The sequence below is a fragment of the Sylvia atricapilla genome, chromosome 2 (assembly GCF_009819655.1).
Source record: "Sylvia atricapilla isolate bSylAtr1 chromosome 2, bSylAtr1.pri, whole genome shotgun sequence".
In the NCBI taxonomy this organism is placed as follows: Eukaryota; Metazoa; Chordata; class Aves; order Passeriformes; family Sylviidae; genus Sylvia; species Sylvia atricapilla.
Window position 1 is genome coordinate 20,734,380 of NC_089141.1, and position 21,401 is coordinate 20,755,780.

The 21,401-nt window shown below is 40.1% G+C and overlaps 1 protein-coding gene across 2 annotated transcripts; it reads right to left on the reverse strand.

Moving 5' to 3' along the window:
* Positions 1 to 1,576: 1,576 nt before the first annotated feature.
* Positions 1,577 to 20,188, reverse strand: LOC136375421 (cell surface glycoprotein CD200 receptor 1-A-like). Of its 2 annotated transcripts, XM_066340939.1 has the most exons (6): positions 19,574 to 20,188; positions 8,117 to 8,428; positions 7,223 to 7,477; positions 6,350 to 6,449; positions 5,390 to 5,441; positions 1,577 to 3,617 (listed from the first exon to the last, which is right to left on the reverse strand). In XM_066340939.1, exons 1-6 carry the CDS (start codon positions 19,659 to 19,661, stop codon positions 3,495 to 3,497), a joined length of 930 nt encoding a protein of 309 aa, XP_066197036.1. In that variant the 5' UTR covers positions 19,662 to 20,188; the 3' UTR covers positions 1,577 to 3,494. The 2 variants fall into 2 exon arrangements, with proteins under 2 accessions (XP_066197036.1, XP_066197038.1); XM_066340941.1 differs by lacking the exon at positions 6,350 to 6,449.
* Positions 20,189 to 21,401: the final 1,213 nt, after the last annotated feature.

Below are 21,401 nucleotides of genomic sequence, written 5' to 3' on the forward strand. Positions count from 1 at the left end.
TCAGCCTCAGGATGCATGGTGCATCCATTTTTTAGTACCCCATTGCCATCCTAAAGAATAGGTGAGCAGCTATGCTTTGGATGCACAGCAGCAGAGAATCTGCACGTGAGCTGGGTGCTCGGGACTGTCTACAGTCATAAGATAACTGTGATTAGTAACTGCTTGTTTAGGGCAGGAATGGCAGTTATAAACTGGCAGGAGACTGAAACATGCATGTGAAGATAAAATACAGCAGTAAAAATGCAAGGAGCAAATTTACCAAAATTAAATGTTGTGGCACGAGATACAGCATTGGTAAATGTGGTTAAAGCCAAAACCTTTCTGTAAGGGATGAGCTGAAAAGCTGCTGACTTTCTTCCTGTGACTTTGCAACATCCTGGGGAGTTTAGAGGGCAGGCTGGCTCAACTGCTAAGAAACAGCCAACACAGCACTTTTGTGAGGAGGATGTCTGCACCACAAGAGCAGCACAGTGCAGAGAGGAGCCACAAGCACCCTGAGGGAGAAAGAGGAGTGCATAAAGGGACTCTCTGCTTTAGAATTCTGTGCTGCAGGGGACCAAGAGGGTACCTGTGCATGTGTGTATACATAGGACTCTTAACTCAATATTATTTATCATAGTCTCAAACTAAAATTCTGGTTTTCTGCCTATAGCAGGTCTGAATGTGAAAAAAATTAAAGGACAAAGAAAATAATCAACCAATTAGCAACTTAGCAATGTCCAGGTCTGGAACTTGTGGGATTTAGTCAAGTATGACAGACCTGTGAAGGATCATAAAACCCTGCAGCTATACAGTGGGTTAGCAGGTGATACATTTCTGTAAATATAATATATATTGCTTATAAATTTGCAACAATCTACCTTCAAGACCTGATGAACTCCATTTATGAACACTGAACAACATCAAACACTTTCTAGTCCACTGAAAAAGTCCTAAGAAGTGATGGCACTTTATTTTTGAGCAGGGAAAAAAAAGACCACTTTTTTTTATAGGTCAGTCTAACACCTATTTTAAGTGAGGAATTTCAGAGGATTATGTCTGTGTTGACTGGTTGTCTTCTTCGGTCAGCCACTGGAAACTGAAGTTCCTTTAAAAGTTGTTTGTAGCTGCTTGATATTCAGCTTTGATCCCTCCCACTCTAAAATGACATGCAGAAATGGCGAAGAGACTTGCATGCAGAGAGCACCTGGACAAGAGTGACTGGTTCATAGCTGCTACAGTGAGAGTAAGTCACCAACTGTATCAGTTTACATGAGTAAGACATTTAGGAACTGCAATCAGTTTAGAAGTCTGTTTTCCAAGCACTGTGTCATAGCCCTTGGAGCTTAGCTCAAAAGAAAGCTCTAACAATGTGTGTCTAAAAGAAATCTAAAGGAAAAATTCAGTTCTTCTGATGCTGCAGTCAGACCATGTACTCAGTCAGACTTTTAAATAAGAGGTGGTCAACAGAGGTTTATAAATACATTTCTTTACTCTTTATTATAAAGTCAGTTCATACTTTAGCTAGAAAGGCATCAATCAGAAACCAACCAAACAAACAAAAAAACAAAAACCAAAAAAAGCCCTTGAGAACTGCTACTGTATAGAGGACAATTTATTTTACTTTACTTAAAATAAAAATTTATTTTACTTACTTTATCAAGGGATATTTTGTGAAGGTGAGAGTAAGTCACCTCAAAATGAGACACAGTAAGATACATACAGTAATTTACATACAAAATGTGAACTTACAAGTACATTGAAAAAAAATCAGTAAAATATCTAGACATACAAATGAAAAAAACTTCAATTGTGCTAGTTAAAATAAATATGACTACAATTAGCAAGCATTTTATTGTTTTTGTACATTATTGCACATTTATAGAAGATATATTTGTGCTTGTTTGGTGTTGTGAATTTTTTTTTTTTTGTAGAAGTAGCCTATGCGTTTTGAGTAACATAAGTATTTTACAGTATCTTAATGCTTATACTCTTAAGAAAGAGAGGAATGCCATATCTTCATGGAATCTTAGAGAAAAATAATCCTATCAGTGAACTGAAACACAGAATGAACATATTTAGTGGAAATCACAAAATCATAGAGTGGTTTGGGTTGAGAAGAGAGCATCAAGGTCCACCCACCCTGGCACTGGCAGGGTCATCTTTCACTAGACCGGGTTGCTCAGAGCTCCATCCAACCTGTTCTTGAACATTGCTAGGGATGGGGCATCCACAGCTTCTCCGGGCAACCTGCTCCAGTGTCTCACCACCCCCAAAGAAAAGAATTTCCTCCTAATATCTAATCTAAATCTACTCTCTTTCAGTGTGAATCCATTCCCTGCTGCCCTATCACTGCATGCTCTTGTAAAAGTCTGCCTCTCTCTTTCCTGCAGGTTCTCTCCAGGCACTGGAAGGCCACAATTCAGTCACCCCAAAGCCTTCTCTTTTCCAGGCTGAACAATCCCAACTCTCTCAGCCTTTCCTTATAGGAGAGATGCTCCATCCCTCTAATGGCCTTGATGGCCTCCTCAGGATCTACACCAACATGTCGATGTCCTGCTTGTGCTGGGGACCCCAGAGCTGGGTGCAGCACTGCAGGTGGCTTCTCACAAGAGCAGAGTGGAGGAACAGAATCCCCTCCTTCCCCTGCTGGTCATGCTGCTTTGGATGCAGCCCAGATGCAATTGGTTTTCTGGAATGCAAGTGCACTTTGCTGGATCATGGGCAGCCTCTCATCCACCCCAAGGTCTTCTCCTCAGGGCTGCTCTCAAACTGTTCATCCCCAGCCTGTGCTGATACCAGGGGTTGTCCCAGCCCAGGTGCAGCACCTTGCACTTGGTCTTGTTAAATCTCATGAGATTCCCATTGGCCCTCTTATCAACCTTGTTCACATTCTTCTTGATGACATCCCATAATGGTGTCTTGAAATACTGGATATGAACCTAACAAGTGAATTAGTCATGCTAGTATAGTCTCCTTCTTAGTGGATGACCTTCTAAATTTATCTCTTATTTCAATTTTCATAACTAAGTCTTTCTTACCTTCTGCTATTTGAGGTATTCAGTGATGATCAGTACCCAGGTCATGTGTTACTAACACATGTATTAGAAAAAAGTGGCTGTTGGTGGAAGAGTGTTTTGTTTTAGTTCAGACAGAACACTCTTCTGGTCTCCCAAATATGTGCATCATAGTGTCAAGTGCATCAAAGTAACCACCATAAGTGACTGACAAAACTAGAATCTCCAAGGCAAGAACAGCGAAGGGAAGACTGGCCACAACTTTTCCAGGAAAAACTATGGTGTATGGTTGATCATACCTTCCCAAGGAATAACACATTTTCCCAAGGAAGAAAGAAAAATGGGGAAAAAAGAACTATGGACTCATCAGCAAGCAGAGGTGTTTGAACAGACCTAGTGATCTAGGCTGCCCCAAAATCTGAAGAAATCCTCTGAGAAGTTTCTTTCTATAACCAGTCTTCTATAAAGTATCTCTTTCCTTTTCTGATGTTGAATGATTCATGTTTCTTGACACAGGTCTTGTGGAAGATTCTGCTCCACTGTCAGATCCAACACTGAGTTGTAAATTACATTTTCCTTCTGCACATAAGTAGTATAAGGTTCCACTTCCATCGTGTCATCCTAGCAAAACAAAACCAAGAACTGTGAATACAAGGAGGAGTTTATCTTGGCAAGACTCTACTCTGCAAATCTTTCATCTGGACTGAAGAAAATAACTGAGAAGAAATGCTTCATATTTACTCCTCCTCAACTAAAGAAAAAACGCCCTCTATTTCTTTTTCTACCAAGGAACATGGATTGCTGTTTCTGTCAAAGATTTGGAGAGTGAAGCTGAGGTATTGTTTGACTTGCTTCCTTTATCTTCTTGTCCTGGGTTGTAGTTTAGGATGTATTCTATCACCATCATCAATGCCTTTTGCATGACTCAGAGATAACTCCCTCTGGGAGTTATCTCTCTCTTTAATGGGCCATCAAGGATCTCTTCCATGACTCATCATCCCATTGTGAGATGCTCCGCCCACGGGGAGGAGTCAAGCATTCTCACCTGGATATAAGCTGGGATTTGGGACAGTAGAGGCAGCCTTCACCCACTGGATTTCCAGAGGACTGGAGCTACCAGATCTTTCTAGGAGATTTCTGTTTCAGGAAGATCACCTCGTCTGGACTGTCTCCATCACCCTGATCAGGTTGTATTCTGACCCTGTCAGTGGTTTTTCTTTTTGTATTTATTTTATTTTGTTTTGTTCTATTTTATTTTCTTTTTCTTCTCATTAAATTTTATTTCTGACTTAGAGCCTCTCACTTGGTTTCTTTTCAAACCACAACACTTCTCTTCTACTCCACTTTTGTTGGCCTGAAAAAAAAAATTATTAGAGTCTAATTCTCTAGAAAGAGCAAATAATATGCTGGAGACTTGAGCTTGATTCATTCCTCATCAGTCTGCAGTTTCAGTCTACAGACATGCTAATAGAAGTCCCATGACATGACAGCAAGAACGCTGGTACTTAAACCATTATTTAACATTAATGCAAGTGTGTCTGTCTACAACAGCTGGGAGGGAGGACAGCAGAACAGCAGAAACACTAATAACTAGAACTGACTTAAGTCTCTTCAGAAACTTTTTTGATGAAAAGATGAAAAATCATCTTTTAAAGTTGATGAGAAATTTGAGTCTTGTGTATACTGTGGGTAGACAGATACAATATAATTGTAACACGCCTTGTCTGCATAGAGATGCTTTTATTTGGATTTGGTAGCAGAGAACAGAGACAGACCTTACAAGTGAATTGCTCAGCTATACAGGAAGCTTCTAACAACATAGTGAATCCAATAATATCTCCCAGTTTCCAGCTCAGCTCTCCTTCCATTGTCTTGAGTATGATTGTTTCTTTGACTGTGGATTGACCATGCAAGAGGGAAGAGTGGCCTTCAAAACTCACATATTATCATTCTTGACACCAAAAGGGATACTCTTTTTCTATTGGTGTCTGTTAATCTTATTTCTTAATCTTCCTCTTCACTAATAGTTTTCTTAATAGCCCCCAGCCCATGCTATTTACTGCCTTTCTGATTATTATTTGGAGAGCAGTTGTGGTCAGAGTGTCCGATATGACAAGGAAAATGTGGTGGGACTCACTCTTTGTTAAAATTAAAGGATGGCATTAGCTGAGTGCTGTTGGGACACACCTCTAGTGTTTGCATCAAGTCAAAATTATGGTGAAGATAAACTTTATTCTGTCTTATAAAGAGCTAAGAGTAAATATATGAGACATAGTAGTACTTGCTGAAAGCTGAGAGTAAAAATCTAATATTTTCCCTTCACTGATCATGTTTCCAGGGCTACCAAAATCACCATGACTTGGTGATGGTCTAATTTGCATAATTCTCCTTACCTGTTGGGAATGTATAGGAGCAATTTCAGGAGGCTTGGTTTTGTGGCATAGTCTGTGAAAAAGAAAAAACGTATTAAATCATGTTTGGCTGGTTCACAGCTTGGTTTCTTTGGTCAAAAGTTTATGAAACATTTCTTTTTCTGGTCTTCAAGAGTAAAACCTTTTCATGTCTCTCTTTCCTTGACTTATGATCCTGAAATTATAGCACCCTACCTTTCTTAAGAAGTGTTTTCTTATGTTTGTGGGAGCTTATACATAAAATGGAAACAGATTAGAATAAAAATCCCCTATAAGGATATACATTTTGCAGTTGGTGAAATTGTATTGAACTAATTCTTCACCTCTGAGGGAAAGGCCTGAGAGGAAAACGGTTTGGAACAGGCAAATGAGGAACCTGGCTGAGGTTTCTCTGTACAGGTGCTAATTCAGCCTTTCACTGCACAAATTATTTCTGTAATTTTTCCTCAGAACTACTTTGTTTTCTTCATAGGAAATCCTAAAGGGGCTAGAGCCCAGCTTCACTCAAGGATTTTTTTAATAAATACAGATACAATCTGCTGTCCCTTCTGTTCATATGGCATTGCTCAATCCTCTGGCATTTAATGGAACTCATTAGGCAGCAGAACCAATGCCCTGATCTGACCAAGATACTTCCAGACTATCATAGTATCTGAAGAAGGTTTACTCTCACAGATTCCTATCAGAATGAAGTGTTCCCCTTAAGGAAGCAACGCAATCAAGCCCAACTTCTTCCCATTTATATTTTACTCAGAGGCATTATTCTGCGAAGATGCCTACAATGCATAGTGTCTGCAGTACAGAAATATTTGATATAGATAATTTCGTTATTCACAGCAGCACAGACTGACAGAAACATATGATTTCAAGACACAAAGAGTACTTTAAAATTTCTTCTAGCACTAGACAATTTTTCCTTTGCACCTTAGCATGCTTACATACCTATCACTGCGGAGCTTGAAATAGTAAATGACAGCCAACAAGGTGGTAATGACCAGAACACAAGCAATGATGCAGGCATACAGGAGAAAGTTGGTTTTCTCTAAACATAAAGAGACAGTCTCAGTTATATTTTCTCAGTTCATGTATAATTTCAGTAGAATATTAGAGTTGCTTGAGCGCATACATGCATTTTCAATATGCTTGTAAAACAAATAGAATGTCCTTCAGTGGACGGGAAAGTTAGTAATGAAACTTTGCTGAGAAACACAGATGGAGTCTGTGTCAGAGGCAGAGAAGATTCTACAAATCTCACAGTAGTCACTCATATTTTCACTAAGCCACACCTGAGCTTCTCTCAAGGACTCAGCATTTCTCCCTAGTCATATATATTCTCAAAAGCAACAAGAAAACCTAAGACCAGAACCCAAGGGTCGTATAGTGTCAGACATTCACAACTTGGAATGAAGGAATGTATTTTTTCTGCTAGCCACTCAAGACTTGTCTCTCCGTCTCTATTACCACGACATTAAAACTTGCATCGAAAAAAAAGTTCTAATATTCCCATTACAAGTGATTATTTGAACACAAAGATCATGTCTGCTTTCTCTCTGTTTCCAAAAACATTTCCACTACAAAAAGAATACTACTACACTTATATGTAACCCTTTTACAGAACAAAGCATTAGGAAATAATACCCAGAACACAAACAAGCAGGTGATGTTTCTGGCAAAAGCAGACAAGGATGATACTCTTATTTTTATGGAACTTCACTGAAGGTTTCTGTGTTTTTAGAGACTTTCCTTCCTAGGAGGAACAAGGATTGACAAAGCTGAACAGGGCTCTGAACACTGAACACACAAAGGGAAGCTCACCTGAGGGACGGCAGGCTATGGACTGGTTCCAGCTCCCAGCTGGGTGGGACACCATGCAGGTGGTCACATTGGTTCCATTGATGCTGCGGGCTGTGAACTTGCTGAGAACAGTCACAGTCCCGTTGTCGTGGCACTGCTCCTCTGCTCTGGAGCTGCTCTCCGGGACCCAGGAGAGCTGAGCCGGCGGCTTCCCCGCCGCTGCCTCACACACGGGGCTGCCCTGCTCATCACAGTACAGGCTCAGCATCGGGGGGGCTGCAAAGCACCAGCCAGGGGAGAGCATGGAGTTAGTTTGGCACAGCTGGGCTGGGCTCTTCTTGTTCTCCACCCAAAATGAACCCAGTGAAAAGAGGAGGATACGTTTGGAGGTGCCATCCCATCCCATCCAACTGCAGCAACATGGGCCCAAACCACAAGAGACAACTAACAGCTGTGTTTTTCCCTTCTGCACAGCCCTCCTCCATCCAGCTGAGCCTTACCACAGCCATTCATATCCTCTGTGTGTACATGGGAAATTGCTTCACATCTGTCATTTCTAACCAGACAGTGGGAAAAGGGAACAGCAGAAGGGGGAAGAGGTATGGCAAATAAGGAGAAAGGAGACACAGAGATACTCCCAATGACATGCATGAGTTTATCCCAGTAAGAATCATAGAATCACAGAATGGCTTGGCTTGGAAGAGACCTTCAAGATCCTCTAGTTCCAGCCATCCTCCCATGCAAAGGGAAACCTTCACTAGACTGGCCTTTAACACTGGGACGTCTACAGCTTTTGTGAACAATCTGTTCCAGTGCCTCACTACCCTCACAATACTGAATATCTTCTTAATATTTGATCTAACCCTACCCTCTTTAGTTTTAGAAGAACAAGCTCTACTTTTGCACATTCCTTACCCAGCACCGTGAGGTGGTACGTGATATGGAAATTCCCTTCTGTTGATGACATTTCACATCTGTAACTTCCCTCCTGGGCTATTCCCACTTGCTGTATCTCAAGGGCAGGAGCCAGACCTGCTCTGAACTTCCAGTTTATGTTGTCACTGCACTTTGTTCTGTGTGTCATGTTTGTATCAGTCCTGTGTACCAAGGTGCAAGGACCTCCAGCCTTGGGATTTATTATCCATGTTAGCATCTTTATTTCTCCTATGATAGGGCAGGTGAGAACTGAGTTGTCACCTACTGTGGTCACTAACTCTTCGTTCTTCCCTGAAGAGAAAAAAAGAGAACACGTGAGAAGGAGCCCAGGAGTTGTGGTCTGGAATTCACAGGGAAATGTCTGCAGTGTACAAACAAGCGTGAGGCTGTGGCTGTGTTCATCTGCACATTATCTGTCATCTCTTATTACAGATCTGCATTATGGAGCCAGGGGCCTGTCACAGCCAACCTTAGCAATACAAATTTCCCACTGAGGATCATCCTAATGGATAAGACCAAATACTCCTGCCCATTGTCTTTAGCAGTTCCACATCCATTTGCTGTGCTTGCACCAGCACATCCTCCAGTGGGTTGCTCACAGGCCTTAAAACACAGAACTACGACCATTGCATCTGGCCACATGATAGTGGCTTTTCTCTTTAACTGTTGCTGCCAGAAAAGTTAACTTTTACTTCTGCATTCATATCAGAACTACAGCACTGTGGGCAAAGGCCTTCTTGACACCTCTCAGGCATTACACACGCACACATAACACTGGTGGAGCTTTGTGCAGGAGGAAAGGATTTTGCCTCCTGTCTCAGGGTTCTCTTATCTGTGCATTAGTGTTGCCTACATGTACAAAGGCAGCTTTTTTTTGTGATGCACTTGTGGGACTGAGAGAAATAAAAATGATGAGCAGGTTGTAATCCAGCATGAAAAGCAGGTGAGGGAATAGGACTTTTGTGTGCTTTGGCTTCTGCAGAAATTAAAAGCAAGCAGTCCCTAGATTTCAAAATATATGTGAATGAAACTTTCTAATTAAAGTGTTTGTAGGAATAATACCCACAGACGTAGTCCAAATAAGCCTCTATCTACCATTTCCTCTTAGTAGGTGGCCATTAAACTTTGGGACAGTAAACCACCGATCTCTCAGTTCTCCATGTCACTGGTGGAACAGGAGTTGCTCTTTCCTTTGGCTGAACAATGGTTTTTGTGGCAGTCTGAAAGCTGTGTATGAGGACAAAATCAGGGCACTACTATTAAAACCTGCATTAATCTAGACAGACAGCTGAAGTTAACCAATCTCATTGGTACTGACAAATAAGTTTTTTGCAAGTCATTCCAAAAATATTAACCCCCTTCCCAAATCTTACAAGCAAATACACTAAATCAGCAGTTGAAAGTTCATCTGGAATATGCAAAGAATTAGAAGATACAATTTTTTGTATAATTAGTTAAACCTCTGTCAGTCTTCCTCCGTGGTACAAGATCTGACTTTGTTGGGTTTCGCTAACCCCTACCCAGATGTGGAATTATATTATTTCTGCTGTCCAGCACATTAAGAAGCCCAATTCTTGAACAATTACAATGCTATAAGAAGTGGTCTTAATGAGTATCAGCTTTAAGTAATTGGTCAAATCATTACTATAACCTCTTTGAGAAAACTACCGTTGCTTTTACCTTAATAATATTGTCTGAAATCTCATCATCTTCTTAATCTAGGTGAATGAACCATTTCAGCTCAACTGCTTCTGGTTTTACTTGACTGTTTTCTTAGGAAATGATTTCTGACTTGCAAAATGAACACAGTTGACTGAATTTTAAATCTTTGTTCCTTTAAAGGTTTTTGCCTTTTTGTTTTGGGAATTAAGTATCCTTTGGGTGAAGACACTTAAGTTCTTAAGAGTGTTCTCTTAACACTCTTAACAATAATAATACAGAAGTGATCTATTTTTACTCTGGAGGTGTTTTTAAATGACAAGTATTTTTCTCCTTAATGGCATTCCAAGAAAATGTGAGGTGTGTGTTTTAAACTCAGATGATTCCCCTAGGGGTAGAACTAAAAGGAGCCTTTTGTCTCATTATAGTTTCTGGATGAGTTCACTGAGTGTCTCTGAGAAGTGGACAACAAAGTGTTTTCTCTCCTAGTTCATTGTTGCTGAGAGCCTCAGAGCTCCAAGTCATGCAGAGTATGCCTGACCTCAGCTGAAAATGGCTAAGCAAATATAAGCACTCAACCAGCCCGTGTGTCGGAGCTGGGGGTTTTTGGATAATGTTTCCAAATGTCAAACAAGAATGACAACGCTGTGCATATTGAAATGTGTACACTTTCATTGACACATTAAAGCAGCAGCCTTTTGCTTGTCTTTCAACTCAGCATCTCCTAGGCAGCTCATTGCAATGTCAAAGTTTTCCAACATAATGGCTTTTCATGCTTCAAGGCTGTAAAGAGACAGTTAAAGTGGTGCTTTTTGCTATGCCTTTCTGTCATATTCTCCTCTGAATGAATCAGGTACCATTCACTTCAAATAAGAAACCACATCAGAAAGCTTAAAATCTGCTGAATCAAGTTTAAATGCAATTTTAGGTTTACAGAAAATTTGTACAAGGCTTATACAATCCCATCTATCTTGTTATTAATTCTTCTAAGGCTTTTAGTAACAGAAGAATTTTCCCCAGATGGCACATTAATTAGTAAAAAATCTTCTTGCTTATCTTATCCATACAGCTTCCTAATTTTGCAAAGAGGACTCATTAATATAAAAGGTTAAACTGTCTTCACTTTACTGGCCTCTTATTGCTAGAGTGCAGGGAAGCAGCTTATTGTAAATATTAATTGTGAATTTTCTTCCTTGATTTGCCTTTTTTTTTTTGCTACATGCTGCTAGAAACATGACATTTTGAATGCTTTTACAAAATAATGTATCTGTTAAAAATCCTTAAAGGTTTGGTTAATTTGTGTTTCTGAAGTGACTTTGAAATGAGTCACAAGCGAATTAGGACTGGGCTTGGGTAATACTTGATGGGGAACTCCCAAACCATGAAGAATAATGTCATCTATTCTCATAGAAGTTTCTGATGAAGTTTCTATTTCAAGCTAAAGTATAATCTCAGGAAATGTCAAAACTTGCTAGTTTTTACCATAAAGTTTGTTTTATTCAGAAGCAATCCAAAATGTATATTCCCAGAATTTAATATGTAAATAGCTATGGGATCTCCAAGCACAATGGCAGTTCTGTAAATAGAAATTATCCTCATCTCTATCATATCGTTCCTGGTCAGCCTTAGCATTTCCTCCAGTTTGAAGATGTTCCTAGGACCTCATGTTGGATTGAAGTTGGACATACTCTGCTTTCTCTTTCTTATGAGCATACCAAAAGCCATCTAAGTATCTAAAAGTGTATTTTATTAGAACATAAATCAATATGCCAGAAAGTGACAGCTGTGCAGGGGACACAGAGTTGCTGGCTTTACTCATGAAAGTAAAAGACTTCAAATAAGACTCCTTCTGCCCCTAAAGAATGGGTTATTTCCCTCAGTCCTCTTTTCTACTCCACTAGCTTTTGTTGATTTGTCAGGTTGCACACTTTTTACATGATCACATCTGAGCTCCTTTTCCCTCATTTCCCATGACTTCTTGTGGGTCTGCTACAATCCAGCCCTTTGCCAAGGTCTCCCGATCAGCTTCCTTTGCCCTCTTTATGTTGTCTGCCCCAGCCTGTGCTCTTGGATATGTATTCAGAAGCTCTGAGGGAGGACACAATCTTCCCTTTCCTCTGGGAATTCCACTATACCTAGAGGGTGACTGTGTACTCTGCAGGAGAACAAAACAAACAGAACTAAAGGAGAACTCAACAAACAGCTGTGTTTTGATCCCAGCTGGCAACAAAGCTCCACACAGCTCACTCTCGAAGACCCCCCCTACAGTAGGACGGGGAGAGAATCAGAAAGGTGAGAAAACTCACAGGTTAATAGGTAAAGCAAAAGCTATGCACACAAGAAAAACAAAATATCCCAAGGGCAGATAGGTGTCCAGCCATATGCAGGAAAGCAGGACTGTATTATGCATGATGGTGAATTGGGAAGACAGACATCATAGCTCCAAGCATCTCTTCTTTGTTCTTCCCCCAGTTTTATGTGCTGAGCATGATGCCACATGGTCTGGAATATCCCTATGGCCAGTTGGGGTCAGCTGTCCTGGCTGTGTTCCTTCCAGCTCTTTTGGACCCAACAGTCCACTCACTGGTGGTGTGAGAATGAGGAAAGGCTCAAAGCACTGCTCAAAACATCCCTGTGATATCAACAGAGTTTCCAGCACAAATCCAGCTTTACAGTAACCACTACGAAGAAAATTAACTTTATCCCTGCCCAAAACCAGGGCAGTATTTGAGTCTGTTAAAGATAAAAGGTTTGGTGCTGCAAGTGTCTTAATTCAGACCTCTCACCACACCAATATTTTCTGGAATGGCCTTTTCATGCTGAAATTGGCTAAAAGTAATTTGCTGCCCTTTCCTCTGTGATAATCAATTGGTTTATGACCAGTGCATTAAGGCAGATATAAGGTATCCACATCTGCACTTATCTACTTAAAGGCTCAGAAACAAACCAGCACGTTCCACAGCTACATCTCTCAAGGTGAAAACTCATCTTGCAGCTGAACTGACAGTTTGCTGTGGCTGAAAAAGGGGATATTTAGTGCAACAAAGGCCTCATCCTTTGTGGGCCTGCAGAGAACAAGTGACCTGAAGAGATGTGAGCTATTGGTGCATCATCTTGGTGCAGTGCTAACAGTAGGATGGTAATTAAATGTCAGCACTGTTAACTATTTCATTGCACACGAGAGATGAAATGAAGGGCCACATATTTATTGTAAATAACATCTCATTTTCAGTCATGTTCTTCACCATTGACTTGACTCTGGAAAACAGCAATCATTTTTTCTGTTAGCCAGAAAGAGCAGAGCTCAGGAAACCAGGAGTACGTGCTCTCTGTCACACCGATGGGGAAAACAGATGTGTTAGGTTCTGGGAGTCCTGTACAGCACCAGACTGAGCCATTTCATTTTGGTCATGAATGCAAATCCATTGTGATCAGGTTTCACCTGGGAGACTCATCTGACAGTAGCAGGCCTTTAAACTGAAGTCCTCCAATTTGGCTTTAGCCTCTGAAATCTATCTAATTATGCCATCTTTCATTGTCTCTCCTTGACTGTGGCAGAATACTTCGAGCCATGTTTGAGAAGGTTCTCAAGCTCTATTACAACGCATTGAGTGCACATTTCAGCACACTGACAGATTCCATTTTTATGTTTGAAAATGGACATATCCTCTCTCAGGAAAAAACAAACTTGGTTGAGGAGTTCACACTTGTCTTTCAAAAATGCTGGTTATTGTTGTCACAGTAAGATTACTGTAATTTGAAAAGACTGAGGGAAAGACTGCTCCATTTTTTCCAGTGTGGTTTATGCAGTGTGTTTGACAGCTCTCACGAATAACTGGTTGCACCAGCTTCTTTGCAGTATCACTTGTTTCGTCATTTCTCCTGTATTTCACATACTTTCTCACACTAAAAGAAGAAAGATTTTAAAAACAGGAACATTTGATTGTGAAGCCACTAAACTTTTGAGGGTAATCACTGCAAAATCAGAGACAGCTATGCAGATTGAAAGTGGTTTTGGTTGCTTTCAAAAGATTTCCAGCCTCTATTATTCTTCATAGCAGGTTTTAAACCACAGTAGAATTTTTTATTGCCTCAATTTCCACGATGGCCTCTTGCAAAATTTAACTGTTAAAGAGTTTTTTGCACTATAAAGAGACTGCTTTTCTTTCTCAGAGATATTTCTCGGACATCCTATTGATTCTTTATTTCTTACTGTAACCATTATCAGCACATTTTGATGCATCTTCCCCCTACACCCCCTGCAGATATTAGACTTAGAGATATAGTTAACTGAAACAATGATCATACCACAGCCAGTGACTAACTGTATCTTGGAATGAATGTAGTATATGAGTCACTGCAAGTCATCAAAAAGGCAGCACCGGACGCTTGGAAGAATTCAGATACAAGTCTGTGTTCTGCGTCTGTTTTCCCCTTCTACTGCCACAGGGTTCCTGTGACCCCCAGTAAGGCTTATCTGGAATGGAATGAAATAAAGATAAATAGCAGTGCTTTATGCTAGGGTAGGAATTGCTACCATACTGACAGACTCTTATATAGCATAGCTTTGTGACTGTGAAAACATAGTCACAACAGCACAGGATGGAGCGTAGGGTAAAAACCACCCCTGTGTTTCAGGTGAGAAGTAAGCAATTAGACTACTTTAAATTTCATTATAGAAACGCATCAAATAGCTGACCCACGCTCCTATGACTGTTTCTTGAAACTGAGATCACAGCTTTTTCAGCACAGATGTATCTTTAAAAGGACACATTAAAAGACTTATACCTCTACTGCTAGTTTCACACTCACACTGTTTTATCCAGACCTGTCATTATACCTTGAAAAGATGTCCTATTCTCATTTCATTCTAGTTAGGCTTTTTCCTTATCTTCAGAAATCCCTTTCTTCCTCATATTCAAATTGTTTCTTTGTTCTTCTTTCAACACCTTTCTTTTCTGTCACCACTACCATGCCACTTGCAGTACTTTTCTTGCCAGTACTTGACCAGTACTATCACTCTTTCTTGCTGTTTCACACAAGCTGAAATAGTAACCTCACACACATTTGTCATTGGTTTTACAATACAAAGTGCTCATAGAATGGCTAGAATTTTTTAGATTGCAAACTTAAACATGACTTTATATGTTGCAGAGGGCTGAGGACACTGATAGATCTCAACAGTGATCCCAAGGTTTCAGTCCTCCCATCCAAGGTGGAATATACCTTTGCAGTTGCTAGTCCCTAGTGTGTAAGTTTTCTATGATCTTTCAATCCTCTTTAAGCTTTCTCCAGTGTCTTTTCAAGCAGTCTTTCAAGACAGCAGATTTTGAGGGCAATTAAAAGATGCTAGAGCTCACTTAGGTAGGGATGTGTTTGATAGAGTGTCCCCTTGAAAAAAATTAAGCTGAAAGAATAAAGGGACAGCTACATGATGGATAAAGACTGGGTTAAGGAGAGAAAGAAAAGGCAGTTAAACGGAGGTGCCAGGTTGAAGGTAGCTTACTGATAATGTTTCTCAGCAGATGATTTTTGGCATAATTCTGTTTAACTTTTTTACTAATGGCACTGGCTGTATCAGGTGTGTGTGAGGAAATTTGTTGAGAGCAGGAAGAACAGTGTTACTAGTGTAAAGAACTGATATGTCACACAAGAAGAACCAGTTGACCTTGATGAGTAGAACGTCAGATGTGTGCTGAAAGTTAACAGCTAAATATGTCATAATAATAAAAACAGGTAATACAACAAATTTTGCCTGGAAAGTCGAATACAGAACCATGCTTTAATCAGTATAAAAACCAGCTTTTCAAGAAAATGGCTGCTTGTTTTGGTGCTCAAATTGTTTATGAAAAGTGTTTTCTAATATAGTCTCTGCAATTCGATCCAGTGATTCAGTGATTTATCCTCACACAAATAGGTTATGTTGTATATAATACAACTGCGTCAAAAAAAAAAAAAAAAAAAGGATGAGTATACTTCTTAAATGAAGAAATTAGTTGGTGTTTAAATGATGTGTCAGTCATGCAATTTAGAGAACAAACACAGTTGGCCAAATCCTCAACTGATAATAATGCATCACTGAATTTAATAAGCTGTCACATAGTATACGAGTCTGGCTGTAAAGTTTGAACTTTGCTACTTCTGAACTGTGCAAAGTTAGTAGATCCTCCTCCTTGCAGAATGTGAGCTGGAAGGGATGAGGGCAAAAGGGATTTGCAGTGGATGTCAAAGTGCCTTGCCTATTGATTTCACAGTAGTTACCCTGTGTAACAAAGTCTTTCCAGTTCTCAGTATAGAAGGAGAAACAGATTGTTCTGTATTTTGTTCTATGTGCTGAACTTGGCCTTTTACTCTTGGCCACGTGAGAAGAAAAATAAACCAAGTACTCTTGACTTATGCTTAAGTGGCATTTTCCTACTATTCTAGACAAAAATTGATCATTGTCTGCAAACTGTAGGTTGTGTGCCTTCTTTTTTGTACTTTGCAGAGAGCAGATAACACTTTTGACCTCATTTTTATAATCTCAGTCATACCTTATTCAGGGCTTACCTTTAGCATTGCAGTTTTCATCCCAGCATTGTCTTATTCAACACCAAGATAAGGCAGCATAAGAAAATCCTCTATGCTTTTTTCTTATGAATGACTGCAGCTCTAACTACAAAATATCTCAGCTGTGAGTTGTAAGTAGCATGTACCTCTAGAAGTGCATTCACAGTTAAAGAAAATCTGCTTGCTTTGTAAGTCATGAAGTATGTGGCCAATTTGGAAGACTGAACTTCCTTCTTTCCATGGTTTTGAAAGCAGATAAGTTCAAACACAAACACACTCTGCATTTGGACCACAGCAAAGTAAAATGTTGGTGTCATAAGAATGTGTTTGGAAGATTGTAATATGGCAATTTAAATGTGTTCTAAGAAAGGTTTTGCTTTATTTAATTCTTTAAAAAGAATTCATTTTAAAGAATTTGGATGAGAAAAACAGGCTGCTTGGATTGAGATGTTTTTAGGGTAAAAGAAGTCAGAATGGGTTCAGCACATAGTCCCAGAGGAGCAGCAAAGAAATAGTGAAATGGAGACAAATGTAAGTTTACTATAATAGGGGTTTTTACTCTATGATTTTTTTGTATCTAGAGCAAGATTCCACTATAAACTAGAATAGAGGGCAACAGAGACAGGTGCAGTGAAACCTACTAGGGGAGAGAGAGCCAAAAGGCAATAAAACACTAGTACACTAGTGAAAAAAATGTATTGGTTTTATTAAGGAAGGAAACTAAATTAAAGCAGGAGCATTCAAGGAGGTTATGTACCCAGGCAAGCTTGAACTGTAGTTAGGTTGCTCTGTAAATCAACTTTACTTTAATTCATCTCATAGTCCAGCACAATGTCACTGACTTCAGTTTTTCACTATTGATAAAACTGAACAACCATAAGGAATTGCATCTCATTACTGATAATGGATTTCTTGCAGCTTCCTGTGAAGCACTTGGGCATAGCCATTGTCACAGGATAAAATACAGAGGCAGGACTTACCCAGTCAAATGCTGCAAATGTTATTTCAATAAAAAGAGATTTATTGCATGGACTTCTCATGGAAGACCTTGCCTGTCCTTACCACTCTCCCTTGGAGTATACAAAATTATTTGAGGTGTCATATGCACTTCATTAAACTAGAGGAATCTTCAGAGCATTACCAAAAATATTTTAATGTTGAGTCTTTTTCACTGCTGCTACTGAGGATTGTCGCAGAAGAATTTTTAGTAGAGACCATGTCCCAACAGATCCAGTAGCTTATTATCCAACTCTACCTGAGGGCAGATCTAGGTATGACAATTAAGAAGCAACTTCAGCCTTTTTGTTGAGCTGCCCCATCTGCTGTGGTAAAAACTAATCCTGTCACACAAAACCACACGCTAAGGAAATGTTATGGAAAATGTTAATGGATTAAAGTCTAGTTATATACAACAAGTTTTCTGTGACTTTATTTCTTTCAGAGTAGCTCACTCTAGTCTTCAGAAGGGGGGGGCGGGTCATAGTTCCTTCTGAGCATCATGCAACACTGAAGACTAAAATTATCTGGACAGAAAACACACATTGGATCAGCTTGACACATTTACCTTGTGATCTCTGAAGAAAAAAAGCCCCTTGCCACTAGATCTTGCTCAGAATCAAGATATTGAAGAAAACCCCAATATTGAAGAAAACAAGTTTAGGAGCAGTGCTAGTTAAAAACTTCCCATCAAATGTTGGCTGCTTTTTATTGGGAGCAGGCTGGGGGAAGAGGTTTCAGGTGTGAAATTAGATTTTAATGGAATATCTTTTTCTAGATTCTTTGAAGGGCAATATAATTTGTTAACCAAGGCACCATGAAGTTAAAACCCAAATACCTTAGGGTGAAAGCCTGCCACTTTTTGGCATTGGACTTTTTTAAATGTTTCCAGCAAAGTGAATTTTTAAAAATAGTTTTTGCTGTAGGATTCCCCTTTGTCTCCCCATTTTTCTTCGAATTTTCTTCTTTCATTCTGTGTTATATCCACACTCCTTTACTTTCTGAGCAATTGTCTTCAAAAATGTAGACTGTCTCTGATGCTAACATAATTGATCTGCATGAACTGGAGCAGATTCCTCAGTATTCATTTGAGATAGTTCTTTACCTAGAGAATAGGGACAGATCCTTTACCACCGGTGTGCCTGTTGTAAGGTTAATCATCCAAAGTTTAATAATGTTCATGAAGTATTTAATTTTTTTCCAGTGAGTACCATTGAGGTAACCATTTAGAATCCCTCATTATCACACCAAACACATTATAAATGGGTATTCCATCACTGCCAACAAAGACTGCATCTGTTTTGCTTTAAAATATCACAAAAGAGATATTTTTATTTTCTCACCAAGTGGAATGAAGTAACTCATGTCCATGTAGTTTACTTCTATCTGTCCATAACAGGAATTGTTATGGATGTTACATATTATTCAGAGATGTCCGAAGTTTAATTTGGACCTCATGGACCTATCCGCCTTCTTCCTCCTATAATGGAACAGTTTAAGTATTTGGAACTGCTCCTCAAATCCTTAGTTCCATTATCAAATCCTTGGATTGCTGTATGGTGTCTAGAGCAGAAGCTCTAAAAATGCAAGTGAGCAGTATGTGGGAAATATTAACTGTTGTAGCTAAGCTGCATTAAAATGAAGTCAACTGCATTAAAAGACAAAAAATTTGGACTGCCACTGCCCTTGGTAGAAAAGCCTTTCCCATCTTGATACCAGCCATGCCCCTTAGAACGAAATTCCAGAAGCTGCTCCCCTCTATCAGCACATCAGTGGCCTTCCACTTTTCCTCTGACAGACACAAGAGATCCCTGCCCTATTTCAAAGAGCCTGAAGCCTCTCTTCAGCAGAATCTACGTGTCCACAAGCTTCAAGTTCTCAAACACTTTCCCAGGCGTATTTTTAGTGTGTCAAAAAGTTCACTTTCTTAGATGATCTGGATTTGGAGGTCTCAGTAAAAAGGTTATTTGTGACAAATAGTGTGTTCCCAGCTAAGGGTCACTGCAGAGTTGCCCACATGGAAATCACAGTGAAAACACCTGGCAGCCTTGTGACCACTAAGAAATGAGGAGCAGGAGTGGGTATTGGGAAAAGCATATCTTAATTGTGCTTCACAATTCCTAGCACTTCATAAAAGCCACAGAAGTATTTGTAGTTTTTATAGAAAGAAAGGAGCTGTGCACATTTCCCATTCTTACATCCCAGTGGCCAGTTGGTCCCAGTTAGACTCACCTGCTAATCCCATGACCATGGTGATGGCAAGCAGCACAAAAACCGACATAGTCTTCTGAGCAATCTTCATGTTGGTTCCTGCTTTCATGGCTCAGGCAGCTCCGTCACTCCATCCATCCCTCCACCAGTCTAACTGTGGCCATGGGGAGCATTTCTTGCCTGCCAGTACATCCTCAGCAGCCAGTGTCCCAGTGTCAGTGTTTCCTCTCCCCCTTTCCCATGCTTCTCCTTTAGCTGTGCATGCCCCTGATTGACTGGCTCCTCAAAGCTGGAGAGGTTCCTCCTTGTGACTTTTCAGAGCACTTTTCAGAGCTTCCTGTGCTGAGAACCCAGGCAAACACTGAGGAAACAGGCTGAGTGATTCTGCCTTCCGTTCATTGGCTCTCCTCAGGAGGCTGACGAGTAAAGATAAACCCTGCAGCAGAGTCAGAGAGAGTAAAACCAGAGGAGATTATTCAATGTTGAGTTTAATATCAAAAAGGAAATCTTAGTCTTGGGAAACTAGAGAGAGACCTATTCTTCATGTCTCTCGCTACTTTTACTTCTGCTACTTCTTTATCACACCTTTGGCACAACCTCCAACAAAATTCTTCTGCATGTCTTAAAAAAAAAAAAAAAAAAAAAAAAAAAAAAAAAAAAAAAAGGCAGTCATAAATATTCTCTGCAAGTGACATTTTCAATTATTTCTCTCTTAAGTACCTACTTAGGTCATGGAATTCTGCACTTCTCATATATATACACAGCTTCTACTCCATCCTTACCCCTGCTAGCTGAAATATTACAGATCCAAACCTCACTTTTTGCAGAGTCTGAATAAATCTGTGAATATGGGACAGTTTCCAGAAAAATTGCAGAATGTCTCATTCTGGGGGTCTTAAACAAGGAAATAGAAAATATTTCCAAAATGAAACCTTGATACTTCACATTTAAATTATGCTTTTGTTTAGCAACTGATCTAATTTGAAGGGGGCAGAAACGTGTACAAAAATCAAAATATTGAGCAAATTTTTTTTTGGCACAACTGAAATTACATTTTTCTCTGGATGACAAAAACACAAAAAAAATATTCCACTATTATGTGCCCTTAATCTACTGCAGGCTTCCCATGGGATCATAGCTCCTCTCAGACATCCACCTGCTCCAGTGTGGGGCTGCTCCATGGGCTGCAGATGGATCTCTGCCCCACCGTGGACCCCCACAGGCTGTGGGGGCACAGCTGCCTCGCCATGGTTTGCACCATGAGCTGCAGAGGAATCACTGCTCCAGCACCTGGAGCACCTCCTGCCTCTCATTCTCTGCCCTTGGTGTCTGCAGGGCTGTTTCTTTCACACATTCCCATTCCTTTTGCCGGGTGAAGTTGCTTGGGCATCATGCTCCCTGCTTAAATGTGTTATCCCAGAGGATGGGCTTTCCAGTGAGCAGCAGTGAAGTTTGCATGCTGAAATTTCACCAGGTGACACCACGAATTCTGTGGGTACTAGAAGCTGTAAAGAAATGAAGGACTCTGTGCACAGAGACCTGTTTTCTAAGTTTGATAGGGTTCCTTTCTTTTACAAATTTTTTTTACCAAATGCTTTGACTTTTGCACCAGCAAAGAGATGGAGGTACTCCATGGAGAAGAGAGGAGCCAGCCTGTGGGTGTGGTGAGAGGAAAGAGGTGGGATGCATAAAGCAACATAAATGTTGGTACCACGGGGAAGATACTGAGCACTGTGGGGACATGAATAGGACAGACAGGAGTTTTGTGCAGATGAGAAGAAGTTTGGTACAGCACGCGTGTGTATTATGTTAGTACTGTACAGGGTGAATTAAGAGCTGCAGAATCCTG

Coding starts and splice junctions, on each gene's coding strand:
- LOC136375421 (XM_066340939.1), bottom strand. CDS start 19,661: ATGAAAGCAGGAACCAACATGAAGATTGCTCAGAAGACTATGTCGGTT. Junction 8,429..19,573: donor CATGGTCATGGGATTAGCAG/GTGAGTCTAACT, acceptor TTTTCTCTTCAG/GGAAGAACGAAGAGTTAGTG. Junction 5,442..6,349: donor TTCAAGCTCCGCAGTGATAG/GTATGTAAGCAT, acceptor TCTTTTTCACAG/ACTATGCCACAAAACCAAGC.